The sequence below is a fragment of the Buteo buteo genome, chromosome 31 (genome assembly GCF_964188355.1).
Source record: "Buteo buteo chromosome 31, bButBut1.hap1.1, whole genome shotgun sequence".
In the NCBI taxonomy this organism is placed as follows: domain Eukaryota; kingdom Metazoa; phylum Chordata; class Aves; order Accipitriformes; family Accipitridae; genus Buteo; species Buteo buteo.
Genome location: NC_134201.1, coordinates 3,343,129 through 3,361,447, shown reverse-complemented (window position 1 = coordinate 3,361,447; position 18,319 = coordinate 3,343,129). Strand labels below are relative to the sequence as shown.

General features: G+C 49.6%; 2 protein-coding genes across 2 annotated transcripts; one reads left to right on the top strand and one right to left on the bottom strand.

Annotated features, from left to right (window-relative positions):
* The first annotated feature begins 1,101 nt into the window (after positions 1 to 1,101).
* On the top strand, positions 1,102 to 2,464 carry LOC142026020 (uncharacterized). Its single transcript, XM_075018771.1, has 3 exons — positions 1,102 to 1,159; positions 1,425 to 1,529; positions 1,884 to 2,464. Exons 1-3 carry the CDS (start codon positions 1,153 to 1,155, stop codon positions 2,462 to 2,464), a joined length of 693 nt encoding a protein of 230 aa, XP_074874872.1. The 5' UTR covers positions 1,102 to 1,152.
* A 3,387-nt stretch (positions 2,465 to 5,851) lies between these two features.
* Positions 5,852 to 6,835, bottom strand: LOC142026136 (olfactory receptor 14C36-like). Its single transcript, XM_075018972.1, has one exon. It carries the CDS (start codon positions 6,767 to 6,769, stop codon positions 5,852 to 5,854), a length of 918 nt encoding a protein of 305 aa, XP_074875073.1. The 5' UTR covers positions 6,770 to 6,835.
* Between the last annotated feature and the right edge of the window lie 11,484 nt (positions 6,836 to 18,319).

The window sequence follows — 18,319 nt, the reverse complement described above, 5'->3', positions numbered from 1 at the left end:
TAAGAAACTCAGTCATTGGAAAAAGGAATGCCCAAGGAACAAGGAGGATCAGAGGGCTCAAACAGGAAGAATGGTACCCCATGTGAAGGGAGATTGACGGGAACCTGGGGAATCTACCCGAGCGGATCCACTGGTTATAATTAAGCTAGGGAAAACACAACAAGAGGTAGAATTTTTGGTAGATACAAGAGCAACATACTCGGTTCTGAATCAAGTTTTGATGCCCCTGGGAGATGATTATGTCATGGTGAAAGGAGCGACTGGCCAAAGTGAAAAGCCATATTTTTGTAAACCCTTAGAATATGTATTAGGAAAACAGTGGGGCATTCATAAATTTTTATATATGCCCAACTCCCCAAAGGCACTTTTGGGAAGGGACTTGTTGGAACATTTGGGAGCAAAAATTGTATTCAAAAAAGGAGAAATTACTCTGGAGGTAAAAGATCAGCAATATATTCAAATATTGAGCCTAACCTTAACCAGTCTCCCCCTAGAAGGAAATATTAATGAGGACATCTTAAACCAAGTGTACGCGGGGGTATGGGCTACTGATGCACCTGGAAGAGCAAAAAGTACTCCACCTGTTGAAGTTAGGATCAGGGAAGGCCAAAAGCCGGTAAGAATTAAACAATATCCCCTAAAGAAGGAAGACAGAGAAGGAATCCGTCCGGTGACAGAAAAATTTTTGCAGTTGGGATTATTAAAACAGTGTGAGTCTGAATTCAATACCCCTGTATTACCTGTTCGGAAGCCCGATGGGTCATATCGGGTGGTCCAAGACTTATGGGCGGTGAATAAGATAACTGAAGATCTTTACCCGGTAGTGGTGAACCCATATACCCTGTTGACCATATTAACACCTGAATTGGCTTGGTTTACTGTTTTAGATTTGAATGATGCTTCCTTTTGCCTCCCTCTCCATGAAGCCAGCCAAAAATTATTTGCATTTGAATGGGAAAACCCCAAGAGTGGTCGAAAGACCCAGCTCACTTGGACGGTGTTGCCACAAGGATTTAAGAACAGTCCTACCATTTTTGGCAATCAGCTTGCAAAAGACTTAGAATCCTGGGAAGCCCTGTCTGAGGAGGGGAAGCTGTTGCGGTATGTGGATGATATCCTGATCGCCACCAAAACAGAGAAAGATTGTATGACATGGACGGTGAGTCTGTTGAATTTCCTGGGACTCCAGGGGTACCAGGTATCCAAGAAAAAGATACAGGTAATGCAACGCAAAGTGAATTATTTGGGCTATGAAATTAGTGCGGGACAAAGAACTCTGGGACAGGCCCATAAAGAGGCAATATGTCAAACTCAGAGACCTCAGACAGTAAAAGAGTTATTGACTTTTCTGGGAATGACAGGGTGGTGCTGATTGTGGATCTATAATTATGGATTGCTTGTTAAACCACTGTATGCGTTGACAGCCACTGAGCAGAGACACCTTGAATGGAACAAGGAGACCAAACGAGCCTCTGAGCTACTGAAAAAGGCTTTGATGTCGGCCCCGGCCTTAGGACTCCCAGATGCGAGTAAGCCGTTTCTTCTTTACTCCCATGAGAAGCAGGGCATTGCCCTGGGAATATTAGCACAAAACCTGGGCCCATATCGACGGGCAGTTGCCTACCTCTCTAAGCAGTTAGACACGACTGCAAAAGGTTGGCCTGGATGCCTGCGAGCTGTTGCGGCTGTGATACTGAATATATAGGAAGCCTGAAAGTTTACTCTGGGCCAGAAAATGACTGTTCTGGTGTCTCACAAAGTATCAGCAGTACTGGAAGCAAAAGGTGGACATTGGCTCTCTCCACAAAGATTCCTGAGATATCAAGTGATATTGGTAGAGCAGGATGACGTGCAGATTGTAGTCACTAACATTGTCAACCCAGCTTCTTTTCTCAGCGGGAACACAGGAGAACCAGTACATCATGACTGTTTGGAAACCATTGAAGCAACATACGTCAGTCGCCCAGACCTGAAAGACAGCCCCATGGAGAACGGGGAAACTTGGTTCACAGACAGAAGCAGTTACATCCTAAATGGTAATCGACATGCGGGATACGCCGTCACCACCAGCCAAGAGGTAATAGAATCAGGGGCTTTGCCCATGAACACCCCTGCACAGAAGGCAGAAATAATTGCTCTAACCCACGCCCTGGAATTGGCCCAGGGCAAAGTTGTGGACATTTATACAGGCTCAAAATATGCCTTTGGAGTTGTACATGCACATGGAGCAATTTGGAAGGAGAGAGGACTATTGAGTTCTCAAGGGAAAAATATCAAACACGCAGAAGAAATTCTGAAGTTACTGGAAGCTATCCAGCTCCCTAAGAAAGTAGCAATTATGCATATTAAGGCACACCAGAAAGTGAGCTCAGATTTGGAAAAAGGGAATGAGCTGGCGGACAGAGAGGCAAGACAAGTAAGCCAGACTACACCAAGGAAGACCAAAAGCTCATTACAGATTTAGAAGGGTCATATAATGAAGAGGGGTGGGCTCATACCCCACAGGGAAAGCTAATCGTACCCTCTTGCTTATTATGGCATTTGATGTGGGAGGAACATAGGAAAAGACATTGGGGAACAGAGGCTCTGTATAATCATTTGATAAGAGAAATTGTGGCTAGAAATTTATACAGCACGGTCAGACAGGTGACACAACAGTGTGATCTTTGCCTCCAGACTAATCCTAAGAATACCCCCAAGCCGGAAATGGGGCAGATTGGAAAAGGCAATGGGCCTGGACAACAATGGCAAATTGGTTTTACAGAACTTCCAAGAAAAGGGGGGTATCGATATTTATTGGTAATAACTCATACCTTTTCAGGTTGGCCAGAAGCATTCCCAACAAAAACGGCTAAAGCTCGGGTGGTAACTAAAATACTGGTACAAGAGATGATACCACATTTTGGGGTTCCAGCAACCATATCCTCTGACAGAGGACCACATTTTGTCTCAAAAACAGTACAAAAAATTAGCTGCCACTTAGGTATAGATTGGCAGCTTCATACTCCATATGACCCCCAGTCGAGTGGTCAAGTGGAAAAAATGAACTACTTAATCAAACAGCAAATTGTGAAATTGGGACAAGGATCAAACTTGGCCTGGCTTCAGTCTCTCCCTTTAGCCCTTCTGCATACACGAACAAGACCAAGGGCGAAAGAAGGACTGAGCCCCTTTAAAATTCTGTATGGACAACCCTATGGGATACAGAGAGGGGTGTCTGTACAAGCGGGGAATGAAATTATGACTTCTTACATGGTGGCATTAGGTAAGCAACTTAATAAAATCAGGAAGCATGTGGTAGGGACTCGAGGGAGAGGTTTGAATGGGCCTGGACATAATATACAACCAGGAGATTATGTGTATATAAAGTCTCTTACAGAAAAAACCCTGGAGCCGCAGTGGGAAGGACCATTTCAAGTATTATTCACCTCCTTTACTGCAATCAGAATCAAGGAACAGAATGCCTGGATTCATCACACCAGAGTGAAAAAGACACCCAAAACTTCATGGAAAGTCACCACAAAACCCGATGGACACTTAGTTTTTACGCGGTAATATGGGCAACCGTGGGGACAAGGAGCTAGCATGGGATGGGAACGTGTTTGTTCAACTCACAAGATGATACTTAATAGAGATTTTCTGAGGTATGGGAAAAATTAACGTCCTGATTGCCAAAGTTAACATGGCTAAAACAACTGCTTGTGCCAACAAATATTTTGAGAGAATGCTAGATAGGGAAACAATGTATTAGAAGTACTAGGATTAGATATAGTAAAAGAATTTACTATTTTCTAGAAACAAGGGGACTGAGACAAGGGGAGTCAAAAGAATCTCAGTAAATGTAAAAAAGGAGGATGAAAGATGATGTTTGACGCTTACATTGTTGAAATTAGCTGATGCAGAGACAGTCCTTGATAAGAAGCAGGAGCTGGCCCAAAGAACTAGCCGAAGAGGCAGAGACAGTTCCTGATAAGAAGCAGGAGCTGGCCCCAAGAACCAGCCAAGACTGGCCTGATGGCTTGGCTGAATACCAAGAAACCACTGAGCCTGTGCAAGAAAAAAGGTTATTAGCGATGACGAAGAGGAGTCATCTATCTTCATCTCTGCGACCACCAGACAAACACCATAAAGAGGCATTGTGCAAGAGCAGTTGAGAGGAGACTATGGAAATGACCTCTCGGAGCTAATTTTAATATGAAGCAAGGGTAGGTCGTGCATATGTACAGGCGTATTGTGAATATGTAACACTTGACTGTATAAACTTAAGGCGAACGGCTGAGTCAGGCACGCACAACTTTGGTGGAACGACCCCCCGTGCAGCCCAGTACTGAATGAACATACTTACTTTACAATCTCACTGATTGTAGAGTCTGTTTTCCGCACATCACCTGAATCTGCTGTTATTAAATCACCTTCCCCATTCAGCAGCAGCCCTGCATTTTCCTTGTTCAGCCTTGGTCTCTCAAAAGTGACCAAACCTCTTGTGTTTGCTTCTTAATTCCCTTGCAACCAGCATCTCCAGGTGAGCTTTTCTTTTCCTATACACATACCTCCACAACAAAGGCAATAGAAATTTGTGCTTTGTACCTGTCCCGACCCCTGCCCTGTTGCAGCCTTGTCCCACATGGTTCTTTGCAGATAGCTCTGCTCCAGGGTCTGCAGAAGGACAGAGGCTGGGCAGGGCTGTCCATTTCCCCAAAACAACCCTTGGACCACCAGGAAGATGGAGATGGCCTCACAGCAAAACTCACCTGTCAAGTTGGGGTGACCAGCAAGTGCTGGAAATGGCCAATGACAGACACTGGGAGTGACAAAGACCCTGAGCCACCCTCGCTGTCTGTCCACACCACCAAGGCCACAGACCAGCCTTCTCTCTCCTGCACCTGCATGTCTTCCATGCTTGCCACAAGCCCGGCCTCTGCACCGCAAACCCCCGGTGTGAGTCCTTGCCCTGCATGGTCACACACTACAAGCTATACACTGGTATTTTTCTCTCCCTGGCACTTTCCAGCACAGCCCAGCTCCCCCTACACTCTTAACACTGCCCCCGACCTCCCTCCACCTTCCCTGCCCTCTCCCCAGTGCAGCCCAGTCTGTCATGGCCGCACAGCAGTGTCCACCACAGGGTGCTGCAGAGCTCTGGGCACTCACCCCACAGCCCCAGACCCTCTGAAGGGCACAACAGCACCTCTAGTTTGGAGAGGGGTGAGCCCCAGGAAGTGGGGAGCATCTGTGGCACAAGGCCTGAGGAGATCCCCTTGTACGATGGAAATGCTGCAATGGAGGCCAGCTCTGTCACACAAGTGCCCACTGCCTGTCCTGGACTGCGGCCACAGGCCTGCCACACAGCAGGACTGTAACCATGCTTGAAGAGCACTCAGGCCTTCCACCAACCCAAGGGTTCAGAAGGAAAGCATGGAAGTGGAAAGCTCGGGAAAGACCAAACACTGGTGCTCCCAGGCAGTGCTGCTGTGCTGGGACTCTTTTCTTCTTCCCCTCTGCACACAGGCACTGCTCCCTGCAGCTGCAGAGCAGGTCTTGGAAGAAGGATCTCAGAAAAACAAGTCACTGCAGGGCCCTTTATTTTGGTTAAATACACAGAGGGTATGGCTCCTCATTTGCACAGCCTCCAGGTCACAGAAAATCTGGATAGAGTGTGAATTAGAAACCAGAGGAAGAAACATTTCTTTGTGGAAAGCATTCAGATAAGTAAAACAAAGCAAAAAGAGCAATCAAAAACCATCCTCAAACCCTAAAATGTTCATAAAAAACCCGCCAGATAACAGGCTGGGCTTGTAATGAGATATGAGTCCTATGCAAAAGACAACATGCAGTTCATTTCTTCTGAACATTATCCAGTGATTAGTTTTCTCAGGGCATCCTTGATCTCACGGTTTCTCATGCTGTAGATGAGGGGGTTCAAGGCTGGAGGCACCACTGAGTACAGAACTGCCACCAGCAGGTCCAGGGATGGGGAGGAGATGGAGGGGGGCTTCAGGTAGGCAAACATGACAGTGCTTATAAACAAGGAGACCACAGCCAGGTGAGGGAGGCAGGTGGAAAAGGCTTTGTGCTGTCCCTGCTCAGAGGGGATCCTCAGCACAGCCCTGAAGATCTGCCCATAGGACAGCACAATGAAAACAAAACACCCAAATCCAAAACAGACACTAACTACAAGTACCCCAACTTCCCTGAGGTAGGCATCTGAGCAGGAGAGCTTGAGGATCTGGGGGATTTCACAGAAGAACTGGTCCACAGCATTGCCTCGGCAGAATGGTAGTGAAAATGTATTGGCGGTGTGCAGCACAGCATTGAGGAAACCACTGCCCCAGGCAGCTGCTGCCATGTGGACACAAGCTCTGCTGCCCAGGAGGGTCCCGTAGTGCAGGGGTTTGCAGATGGCAACGTAGCGGTCATAGGCCATGACAGTGAGAAGAAAATACTCTGCTGAGATCAAAAAGGCAAACAGAAAGACCTGTGCAGCACATCCTGCATAGGAGATGGCCCTGGTGTCCCAGAGGGAGTTGGCCATGGCTTTGGGGACAGTGGTGGAGATGGAGCCCAGGTCAAGGAGGGAGAGGTTGAGGAGGAAGAAGTACATGGGTGTGTGGAGGTGGTGGTCACAGGCTACGGCGCTGATGATGAGGCCATTGGCCAGGATGGCAGCCAGGTAGATGCCCAGGAAGAGCCAGAAGTGCAAGAGCTGCAGCTCCCGCGTGTCTGCAAATGCCAGGAGGAGGAACTGGGTGATGGAGCTGCTGTTGGACATCTGCTGCCTCTGGGTGTGGAGCACTGAACAGGGAGGCAAGGGCAGTGACAAGTTAGGGCATTATTCTCTGACCAAAATCAAAGCCATTTCTCATAATACATGTTCACCGCATTTTTTCCATTTCAATGAGATCTCTGTTCAGCTCTGTGGATGGAGCTCTGGCTGGTGCTGGCTGCGTGTGCCATGAGAAGCAGGACCTCTGTGTACTGGCTGCCAAGGAGTCAGCCATGCTCTGTAGCAGTGCTTTTCATGGAATTGTGTCCATCAGGGGGTCAGTCCTGGTGTTTGAATTGGTCAGATGAAACTACACCTTATGTAAAAGTGCTTGTCAGCATCTGCACTCCCAGAGCTAAGAAACCACAGAGTTTGAGTGAGAGGTGGGGGGGTTAGAGCTCTCCACTATCTCACCTGGAGTTTTTCTTGGATTTCAGAAACCCTCATCACTTCTGCTTCACTCAGAGAAAACAAAGTGTGTCCTGTGAGGCAAGAGGATTGCCTGTGTCTTAGTGCAGAGAGCGGGGAGCTGTTCTGTCACTCTGTCTTGTTGCCACCTACCCTGAGCTTGCTCATTTCTGTGATGGAGTGTATTCACAACCCTGTGTTAAACTGAAAAGACTCCAGGCACTCGTGAAAGCAGAGACCCACTGTCCAACATCAAGTGTCTCCCCCTGTCTCAAGGTCTCTGCACCCCACTTCTTGCCAAGGGCACGCATGGTTCTTTTCACAAACCCAACAGCATTTCCTCACTCATGGTGTCTCTGTGCTTTTCCATGGGACATTCAGAAACACCAAGACGCTGTGGGACAGACCTGCATCCTGGAGGGCAGCTCACAGCTTGAACGGTCACCCCAAGAAAATAGCCAAGTGTCCTGATGATGGTATCTCAGGAAGGGAGAGTCAGCTCATTCCCTAGGGAATGACACAGGCTGCATTGCCCACAGCCCCACAGCTTGGAGGAAAGCTTGGACACCTGTAACCTTGTTCCCATGGTCACACCTGCATGGGAGGACCCACAAGATCAGTCTGTGACTCTGCAGCTGAAACTCCCACCCCCAGAGAGCATGACAGCAGGAAGAAGGTAACAGTAGCAATAACACAGACTACTGGAGAAGCAAGGAAAAATAGAGTGAGGGTCTGGCTCAGAGAGGCAAAGGCAGAGGCAGCCAGGCACTCAGGAAAGAGTTACCCTTACCCAGCTGTACATGCCACCTCCCAGGCACCAGCACAGCCAGGTGGTTGTTCTCAGTCCCTGTGCTCTACTTCAGGAGGCTCCTGTCAGACTTACTGATCCCTCGGCATTGCAGCTCAGGAGTCTCTGACTTTTTCACGCATGACAGCTCATTTTCTATTTCCCTCTGAAAACTCCCCAAGAGTAGGAAACAGAAAACACAAACTCAGGAAAGCTCCTGATGTTTATAGCAATCCCTGCTTTGACCCTGCCCTTGAAAAGTGCCCTCGGAAATGTCCTGGGGATGATCTGGAGCTGTGAGCAGCCCTGATCCACACAGCACCCCCTTGTCAGCAGAAGGACCCTGCCCTGCTGGGGGTTGCTTCTTCCACCCACAGCTTCTCCCCACTTTGCTGTTACAGTTCCCCAGGCAGGCAGAGTACTTACCCTGACCAGCGGCAGAGTCCCTGCCCCAGCACACAGCTTTTCCCTGCACCCAGAGACTTACCGTGCAGAGGGCTGTGAAGAATTCTCTTTGAGTCAGCTCTCTGCATCCTGTCACCCCAGACTGCCTTTAAACTCTCTCTGCATCACTCCTCTCCCCTCGGTGCCTGCAGGCAGTGCCCTCAGCCCTGCTGCGCTTTGCAGAGGAGCTGCTCCTGGGCAGAGCTGTCTCTCTGCAGTGCTGCCTGCTTGCCATGAGCTCCCTCCAGCCCAGGAGCCCAGCCCAGCTCAGCAGCAGAGGACCAGCCCAAGGCAGCACTTTCTCTGCCCCCTCTGGGCTCCCTCCAGGTGTCCCTGGGGCTCCAGGAAAACCTGCTGGGAAACAGACTGAAGCAAACACTGATGTTCCCTCTCTCACCTGGGGAGGGGACACTTCTTTCAGCAGTGACATTTCTCCTATCTGAAAGAGTGAGGTCCAAGAATCACCTTTTCATTGTCCCATCTTCAGAGAGTAAGCACATCACATTGGGATCACCACGCAAATGCCTACACTTTCAGATTCCTGTTTTTTCCTCTCCACCTACCTTTCTTTACCCCCTTGAAAATATAGTCAAGGACACGACCCCTAGTTTTGACAGTCAGCCTGTCTGTAACACCTTGTCATTCCTAGAGATCAGCTTCACCTCGACCAGAGGCCCTCATGGGCAGCAGAGCCACCACTGACAAAACCCCATTCCCTGGCAGGGCTGCCCTTCCCAGCCCTTCTTCTTTCTGTCCTTGGGGATAGCAGAGTTTGCTCACTGTCTTGGCATCCAGTTTCAGCTCTAGGTTTCCATCCGCCAACCACTCCGGCATGGCTCTGAAGCCAAGCCTTTGCACACAGGGGGTCTTAGACGCTTGGACCAGCTTCTCTAAGACAAGTCAGAGCCTGGTCTGGTGTTACAGCTGAGGTGCTACAGGCCAAATACGCACTGATGCCCTCAGCCAGGGGCATAACAAGGACAAGCTGGAGCCTGTGCTTTTTGACATCCATAAAGGAACTGCCAAGGCATGGTGGGACAAGTGACACAGCTTGGGGTGCTGCAATGGATGGGTATTGGTTCTCAGGAGACACAGGCTGGAAGGATCAGGAGTGGGGTTCCCTCAAAGTGAAGAAGTTGCTTGGATGTATGGAGGTCCTTACTGGGCCAGGGAGAAGTTGGGTCAGCCCTTGTGAGTGAGGGTCAGAGGAGGGGCCAGTAAAGCTGACATTGTGGTTGGAGTTGAGGAACCCACAGTCAGGGTGGGGAAGTGGTCACAGTCTTTTCTAAGCACCCCAAGGAAGTCTCTGGATGTAGAAGCCTGGGCCTCACTGGGGACTTTAAGGACCCTGGCATTTTCTGGAAGGGGAACACAGCAGCATGCACGCAGTCCAGGCAGTTTCTGAAGTGTCTTTGGGGAACATCTTCTCAAAGCTGCCAGATGGGCCAACAAGGGTAATGCAAACTCGGATCTGATACTTGCCAGCAAGGCAGAGCTGGCCAGGGAACTGTAGGTCAGTGCAAGCCTTTTCTGTGATGAAAATGAAACAGTGAGATCCCAGCTCCCGAGGGGAGTGAGGAAGGAAAATAGAAGACTTCAGATGCCAGACATTAGAAGAGCAGACTTTGGCCTATTCTGGGGAGTTTTAGTGGGGTCGCATGGTCATCAGCATTGAAAGGCAGCAGAGCTTCATAGAGTGCTCTTCAAGGACAGCATCCTCCAAGCATGGAAATGACCTCTATCAAAACTGCGTTGACACTTGAAAGTAAATTCAAGGGCACCATAAGGAGCTGTTATTATTTCAGGGACAGGTAAAGAAGAAGTAAAGATTATATGGGATCACTCCTAAGTTTAGTAAGAGTACGTATAGGTAGATGTGAGAGATTTTATGTGCTCTTATCACCAGCAAGGTCTCCCAGGCCTTTGTGCCTCAGGGCAGGACTCGGGCAGGAAAACAGGCAAAGGTGGATAGGAATCAAATCAGGGGCTACTTGAGCAAACTCAAATGTTACTATTCAAAAGAGACTGGATGTATAAATCTGTATTTACATAGAGGGAGAGAACGTGTTATCAGCTTGCTGGTCCATATCCATGGCCTGTGAAAAAATAATGAGAATTTACAGGTCAGTGTCAAGGTTGTCAAAAAGAATACTTACGCACGTATTACACAACATCTTTTCTGCATGTTTCAAATTGTGCCTAAATCTTCTTTCAGGGGTTGATGCAGTTGCCCACATAGAGATGGCCACAGCCTCCAGGATTCCCAGGGGTAGCTGAAGACCCCACATGGCACTGGGAAATGTGACCCAGGGCTGTCAGGAACCTTTCTGGAGCAGGAGCCGGTGGACAGGCAGGGTAGGCCAAAGCATCTCAGTTGACACAACCGATTTTTCTCCCTGGAGTAGAAAGGCAAGCCTGGACAATTGCACTCAACGTGTCCAGTGCTGGAGAAGAATGAGAAATGAGTGGGTCTAGATGCTGCAGAGTCTACTTGAAGATGCTCCTGTAACCCAGATATGTTGGGGTTAGTGCAGATTTGACTCTTCAAAAGAGAACATTTCATTCACTTTGTCACTTTGCTTCCTTCTGTGAACGGAGGGAGCTCCTGACTTCAGCGTGTGACTCGCTGTGAGTGAATATGGACAGAGCCTGGGGCAGGGAGGTCTTCTGGGGTTCATGGGATCTGTGCTTGACACAAAAATATATTTTCTATTGCTATAAGACTATCCACTGTGGAAAGCAGACTTCAGAGGAGGTAAGGTGGACTTAATATAGATCAGAGGAGGGTGGTTTATTTTTTAGTGAACCATGCTTTCCTTTGGTTTTGGTTTTTGGCAATTAAGAAACATCCTTCTGTGTCTGTGTGCAGCTTGTTCTCCAAGTGAAGCAGGTGGCAACTGGTGTCAATGGGTTGAAACATGAAGCTACAGACTGTAGTGGAGAAAGCTGAGAATTGAACAAAGGTGTGTAAGTCCCAGGTGGCTGATGAGAGAAGTGGTGAGGTTGGAGGTAGGGTCAAAGACTGCCCATAGACTGTCTGACGTACAGAGTCTTGGCTTCTCTGCATATTCAGACTGCATTAGGAGATGCTGAGGGTTGTTATCAGTTGGAGTTTGCTGGTATCCCTTAATGTGTAAGCAGAAAAATAAGAAGCGGAAAAAGACAAAATTGTTTCTTACTGGCATTTGGTACTGAAAACTTTTCACTTGGACTGCACTCCAGAAACCTCTCAAACTAACCACCTAAGAACTGAGGAAGGAAGGCAAGTTATGCCCAGAGGCTTGGCTTGTTAGGGCATTTGGCATGTTAATGAGCCCTCTGGTGCCAAGTTCCTGAACTGCAGGTACTGAAAGAAGTTTTCACTGGCCTCTAGAGAAGCACAAGTCAGCAGCACGTCTCCAAGTTTCTGAAGGTGTTATTTAGTCCCACTGAGGGCCATAGTGAAGTGATCATGGAGGGAATGAGATGACAAGGTGACTGTTCCTGGGGGCTGGTGAAGCAGGGACGCAGAGGCACTGGTTTGAGGTTGAAAATCAACCGTGCAGGCAGCTGTGAATGGCCTTGATGTGTTTCATCAAGCAGGATGTTCAAGTGCTTAACCCCATACCCTAGCAATGGGGATCCTTTCCCTCATGGCATGCTCAGGACTCTTCCAGGGAGCAGTGAGACGTGGGGGTGTGCGATGATGCCGAGTGCAGGACAGTGATAAGATTCCTCCCAGGCTCTATGAAAGGTGTGAGAGGAGGCAACCAAGTGCTGCGGCTGTAAGGAACTGGTGTCCTCTCAGGGGCTACAGTGGAAGAGACAGCAGCCAGAGGCAAACAGACAAGGATTTGTAGTGGGCACTGCTGTGGGGCCAGCCCAGACTGGGCTGTGGTGGGGAGAGGGCAGGGGAGGTGGAGAGAGGTCAAGAACAGTGGGAAGAATTTAGGGGTAGCTGTGCTGGGCTGGAAAGTGACCAGGAGAGAACAATATCGGTGTATAGCTTGTAGTGTGTGACCATGCAGGGCAAGGACTCACACCAGGGGTTTGTGTTGCAGAGGCACCCCATAGGTCCTGGGAGTCACTATGAAATTCAGGGTGCCCCACTGATTCTGGGAGACATCGGCGGTTTTGAGGAGCCCCATAGATGTGGGCAGATGCTGCAGTTTCCTGGAGCCCCTTAGATCTGGGGAGATGCTCGTGGTTTCGGGGAGCTCAATAGATCTGGGGAGATGCTGGCAGTTTCCTGGAGCCCCATTGATCTGGGGAGATGATGGCGGTTTTGAGGCATCCCATAGATCTGGGGAGATGATGGTGGTATCGAGAAGCCCCATAGATCTGGGGAGATGATGGCAGTTTCAGGGAGCCCCATAGATCTGGGTAGATGATGGTGGTTTCGAGGAGCCGCATAGATTTGGGGAGATGCCTACAGTTTCAGGGAGCCCCATACATCTGGGGAGATGCTGGTAGTTTTGAGGCGCCCCGTAAATCTGGGGAGACACTGGTAGTTTCAAGGTGCCCCATAGAACTGGGGAAATGCCATTCGATTTGGGGTTCCCCATAGATCCTATGAGACACCAGCAGTTTCGGGGCACCCCATAGGTCCTGGGAGTCACTATCGTATTCAGGGTGCCCCATAGATCCTGGGAGACATCAGCAGTTTTGAGGAGCCCCATAGATCTGGGGAGATGATGGCAGTTTCAAGGCATCCCATAGATTTTGGGAGATGATGGCAGTTTCAGGGAGCCCCATAGGTCTGGGGAGATGCTGGCATTTTCAGGAAACTCCATAGATGTGGGGAGATGCTGGCAGTTTCAGGGAGCCCCATAGATCTGTGGAAATGCCTTCAGATTTTGGACGCCCCATAGATCCTACGAGACACCCGCGGTTTAGGAGCATCCCATAGGCCCTGGGAGTCACTATCAGATTCAGGGTGCCCCATAGATGCTGGGAGACATCGGCAGTTTTGAGGAGCCCCATAGATCTGGGGAGATGATGGCGGTTTCAGGGAGCCCCGTAAATCTGGGGAGATGCTGGTAGTGTCGAGGCACCCCGTAAATCTGGGGAGATGCTGGTAGTTTCAAGGCGCCCCATAATTCTGGAGAGACACTGGCAGTTTCAAGGAGCCCCGTAGACCTGGGGAAATGCCGTCAGATTTGGGGGACTCCATAGATCCTATCAGACACCTGCGGTTTTGGGGCACCCCATAGGTCCTGGGAGTCACTATCGTATTCAGGATGCCCCATAGATACTAGGAGACATTGGCGGTTTTGAGGAGCCCCATAGATCTGGGGAGATGCTGGCAGTTTCAGGGAGCCTCTTAGGTCTGGGGAGATGATAGTGGTTTCGAGGAGCCCCATAGATCTGGGAAGATGATGGCAGTATCAAGGAGCCCCATAGATCTTGGGAAATGCCGTCAGATTTGGGGTGCCCCAGAGATCCTATGAGACACTGGCGGTTTCGGGGCACCCCATAGGCCTTGGGAGTCACTATCGTATTCAGGATGCCCCATAGATACTAGGAGACATCGGCGGTTTTGAGGAGCCCCTTATATCTAGGGAGATGATGGCAGTTTCAGGGAGCCCCATAGATCTGTGGAGATGATGGCAGTTTCAAGGCATACCATAGATCTTGGGAGATGCTGGCAGTTTCAGGGAGCCCCATAGGTCTGGAGAGATGCAGGCAGTTTCAGGGAACTCCACAGATCTGGGGAGATGCTGGTAGTTTCATGGAGTCCCTTAGATCTAGGGAGATGATAGCAGTTTCAGGGAGCCCCATAGATCTGGCAGATGATGGCAGTATCAAGAAGCCCCATAGATCTGGGGAAATGCCATCGAATTTGGGGTGCCCCATAGATCCTACGAGATACTGGCAGTTTCGGCCCACCCCATAGGCCCTGGGAGTCAGTATCGTATCTAGGATGCCCCATTGATCCTGGGTGACATCGGCAGTTTTGAAGAGCCCCATAGATGTGGGGAGATGCTGGCAGTTTCAGGGAGCCCCATAGATCTGGAGAGACGCTCTTAGTATCGAGGCACCCCGTAGATCTGGGTAGTTGATGGCGATTTCGGCGACCCCCATAGATCTGGGGAAATGCCGTCGGATTTGGGGTGCCCCATAGATCCTATGAGACACCGGCGGTTTCGGGGCACCCCATATGTCCTGGGTGTCACTATCGTATTCAGGGTGCCCTATAGATCCTGTGAGACATTGGAGTTTTGGAGGAGCCCCAAAGATCTGGGGAGATTCTGGCAGCTTCAGGGAGCCCCTTAGAACTGGGGAGATGCTGGCAGTTTCAGGGAGCCCCATAGATCTGGGGAGATGATGGCAGTTTCAGGGACCCCATAGATCTTGGGAGATGGTGGTATTGAGGAGCCCCATAGATCTGGGGAGATGATGGCAGTTTCAGGGAACACCATAGATCTGGGGAAATGCCGTCAGATTTTGGACGCCCCTTAGATCCTAAGAGACTCTGGCGGTTTCAGGGCACCCCATAGGCCCTAGGAGTCACTATCATATTCAGGATGCCCCACAGATCCTGGGAGACATCGGCGGTTTTGAGGAGACCCATAAATGTGGAGACATGCTGCCAGTTTCAGGGAGCCCCATAGATCTGTGGAGATGATGGCAGTTTCACGGCATCCCATAGATCTTGGGAGATGCTGGCAGTTTCAGGGAGCCCCATAGGTCAGGGGAGACACTGGCAGTTTCAGGGAACTGCATAGATCTGGGGAGATGATGGTGGTTTCGGGGAGCCCCATAGATCTGGGAAGATGATGGCAGTATCAAGGAGCCCCATAGATCTGGGGAGATGCTGGCAGTTTCAGGGAGCCCCGTAAATCTGGGGAGATGCTGGTAGTTCGAGGCGGCCCGTAAATCTGGGGAGCCGCTGGTAGTTTCAAGGTGCCCCATAGATCTAGGGAGACACTGGTAGTTTCAAGCAGCCCCATAGACCTGGGGAAATGCTGTCAGATTTCGGGTGCCCCATAGATCCTATGAGACATCGGTGGTTTCGGGGCACCCCGTAAGTCCTGGGAGTCACTATCGTATTCAGGGTGCCCCATAGATTCTGGGAGACATCGGTGGTTTTGAGGAGCCCCATAGATGTGGGGAGATGCTGGCAGTTTCCAGGAGCCCCATAGATCTGGGAAGATGCTGGTGGTTTCGAGGTGCTCCATAAATCTGTAACAGTTGGTCGGAAAATCAGCATTGTCTCAACATTGTCATCAGGAACATGAACAGTACATTACCTGACAATGGCCTGTTTGGAGTGCAGCGGCCGGTCCCAAGGACGGAATGTGCGGTACAAGGTTCCTGGAAGGTGCCTGACTGGAACCGTTAGCGATAGCCGCATAGCTACTGTCAAAAAGGATGAATTACCACTGTTCGGATAACACCAACGAAGAAATCATGAACTATAGATGAACTTTGTTTCATTATAATACCAAAACACACCTCCTGGTCGAAGGCTACCCGCCTCCAAGACTAACCACGCCTCGGACACTGACCTGCGTGATAGGCTCGCTTGCGAAGGGTGGAGATATGATAATTGTATTCTGAGAAGGGTGGAGAGTCCTGAGGCAGAGGTGGAGCAAGGTGTGTTACTAAGCATAAAAGATGACTTTTGAACAATGGAAGTTGGAAGCTTCCCCACCAAGGACCACGACGATCGGCGACGCAGCATCAGCTGGACCTGGGACCATTAGAACATCTTGAGATCAGCGGTGGTAGCTATAACCCCTCTTTCTCCTCTCTCTAAACTTTACTTTACTTTTCTCCTTTCTTTCACCCATCTCTAACTATCGCGTGCCTCCCCACAGGCAATGCAATAAAGTTTTACTGTGTGATTACTGCCATCCCCTATGGTGTTGGTCACCTTAATTTTGCACTTTCGAGATCATAGCAAATGAACTATCATGAGTCCACCGAGTGGACCGTGACAAAGGCTTAAAGGAAAATGTTGCACAGTGACTTGACTTGTGAGGGTGTTTGGCACGTTAATGAGCCCTCTGGTGCTGAGTTCCTGAACTGCAGATCCTGAAAGATTGAAGAAGCCCCTAGAGATTTAAAGTCAGCAGCAAACCTCCAAGTTTCCGAGCATGTTAGTGAGGGCCATCCCTGAAAAGGCCATGGAGGGAATGACCAGAAAGGGGACCACCCCTTGCCCAACTCCATCAGGCCCTTCCAATTGCACTGCCTGTTCTGGTTTACGTCTTGTTATGTCCATGGCAAGGTATACCTGCGGTTTCCCTGTGGAGCCGAATCCACCATCTCCACATTGTACTTCACCTGCGTTTGGAACACACGACCTGAATGGAACTAATTGTGCTATTCTGGTACCTTTAGGAATAGAAACAGGAGGAATTAAAACATGAATCATAATTTTCACAGTCCCACAATAATCTGCATCAATAAGCCCTGGGACTACAAGAATTCCTTTTAGAGCTGTTGAAGATCGTCCCATTAAAAATGCACTAAGCCCGAACCCCAATGTTCCCTTTATGTTGCTATCCACCAAGTGTACACCTGTGTCCATCAACGTAATGTCTACTGCGGTTTCCACATCCACGCCGGAGCTCCCTGCAGTGGCGGATCTGGTGGTTGCGAGGCTGCCTGAGGGCTGGCAGCCCAAGCCCCTTGCGTTTGTGTCGTCGCGCGAGGGGCCTTCGCGGTTGGTGTAAAGTTTTCCTTCTTCCTGTATTCTTGGTGGTATTGTCATCTTTCTCAGCAGAAGCTGTACATTTGCTCCTAATGTGTCCACATTTGCCACAGTTAAAACACTTGACCAAGGGTGTCTTATTGGCCTTGTGCTTTTTTGTAGCTCCTTGTGGAGCTGCGACAACATAGGCTGTTTTCTGTGAGTCCTCTGCTCGATCCATGTATTCTATCATATCAACGACGTCTGCATTTTTCGGCAAATTACACAATGCTTTGCGTGTCTTTTCAGTAGCATTTTCAAAAGCGAGCATTTTGAACATGTTTTCTTTCATGCCCTCGTTCTTGTCAGGGTGGTCATAGATTGCCCTATGCAGTCTATTAATAAACTGTGCGAAAGGTTCGTTATGCTCCTGTTTCACCTGAGTAAAAGTATGGCTTCGCATATTGTCTGGTATGGTAAGAAAAGCTTGATATGCCAAGATCTGTGATAGATGATGAACCTCAGTGATACATTGTAACTGAGCATTCCCTGATGCGAAGGGTCCAGTACCCATCAGCATCTGCGTGGTTATTCCCCATAAGTGATCTGTTTGTTGTCGTGGTGTTGCTTGTTCCTGATCACAGAACGTCTCCCACTGTCGGAAAAACACTAGCATTTCGGAGGGCTCCAAAACCAACTGTGCTATCTGTTTAATATCTTGAGGTATCAGCGTATCAGCAGAAAAAATGAATTGCAGTATTTGGTGAGCTAACACAGATTTGATTCCGTACTGACTCACAGCATTCTTTAATTTCTCAATGACCTTCCAGTCAAACGCTTCCCATTTTTTCTGTCCATTTAATTCAATAACTGGGAATGCTTGGAGCATAGTGCCTTCTATAATGGTGTCTTTTATTACTCCCCTCCAATGTCTCTGCCTTTCTTCTGCAGCAGCTACTGCAGGCGACTCCGCGTCTATTGCGGGCACAGTTGGTTTCACCGTCTGTGGTTCCAAGAGGCGGGATGGATTAAAGGGCAGTGGCGGGGGCGCGGATGGTTCTGCCCAGGGGCCGACCGCGGCCACGGCTGGCAACGGCCACTCCATGGCTGGCTGACACGCGCCGCTGCAAGTCTGCGGAGTGGGGGGCAGAAAGGGAGGGGAGGAGGGAGGGGAGGAGGGAGGGGGCGGGAGGGGAGGGTCCGAGGGAGGCACCGGAGGGGGTGGTGAGAAGGGGGTGGGAGGGGGAAGCGGAGCCGGTATACAGCGAGAATCTTCATTCTCTTGTCCTCTTGGTTC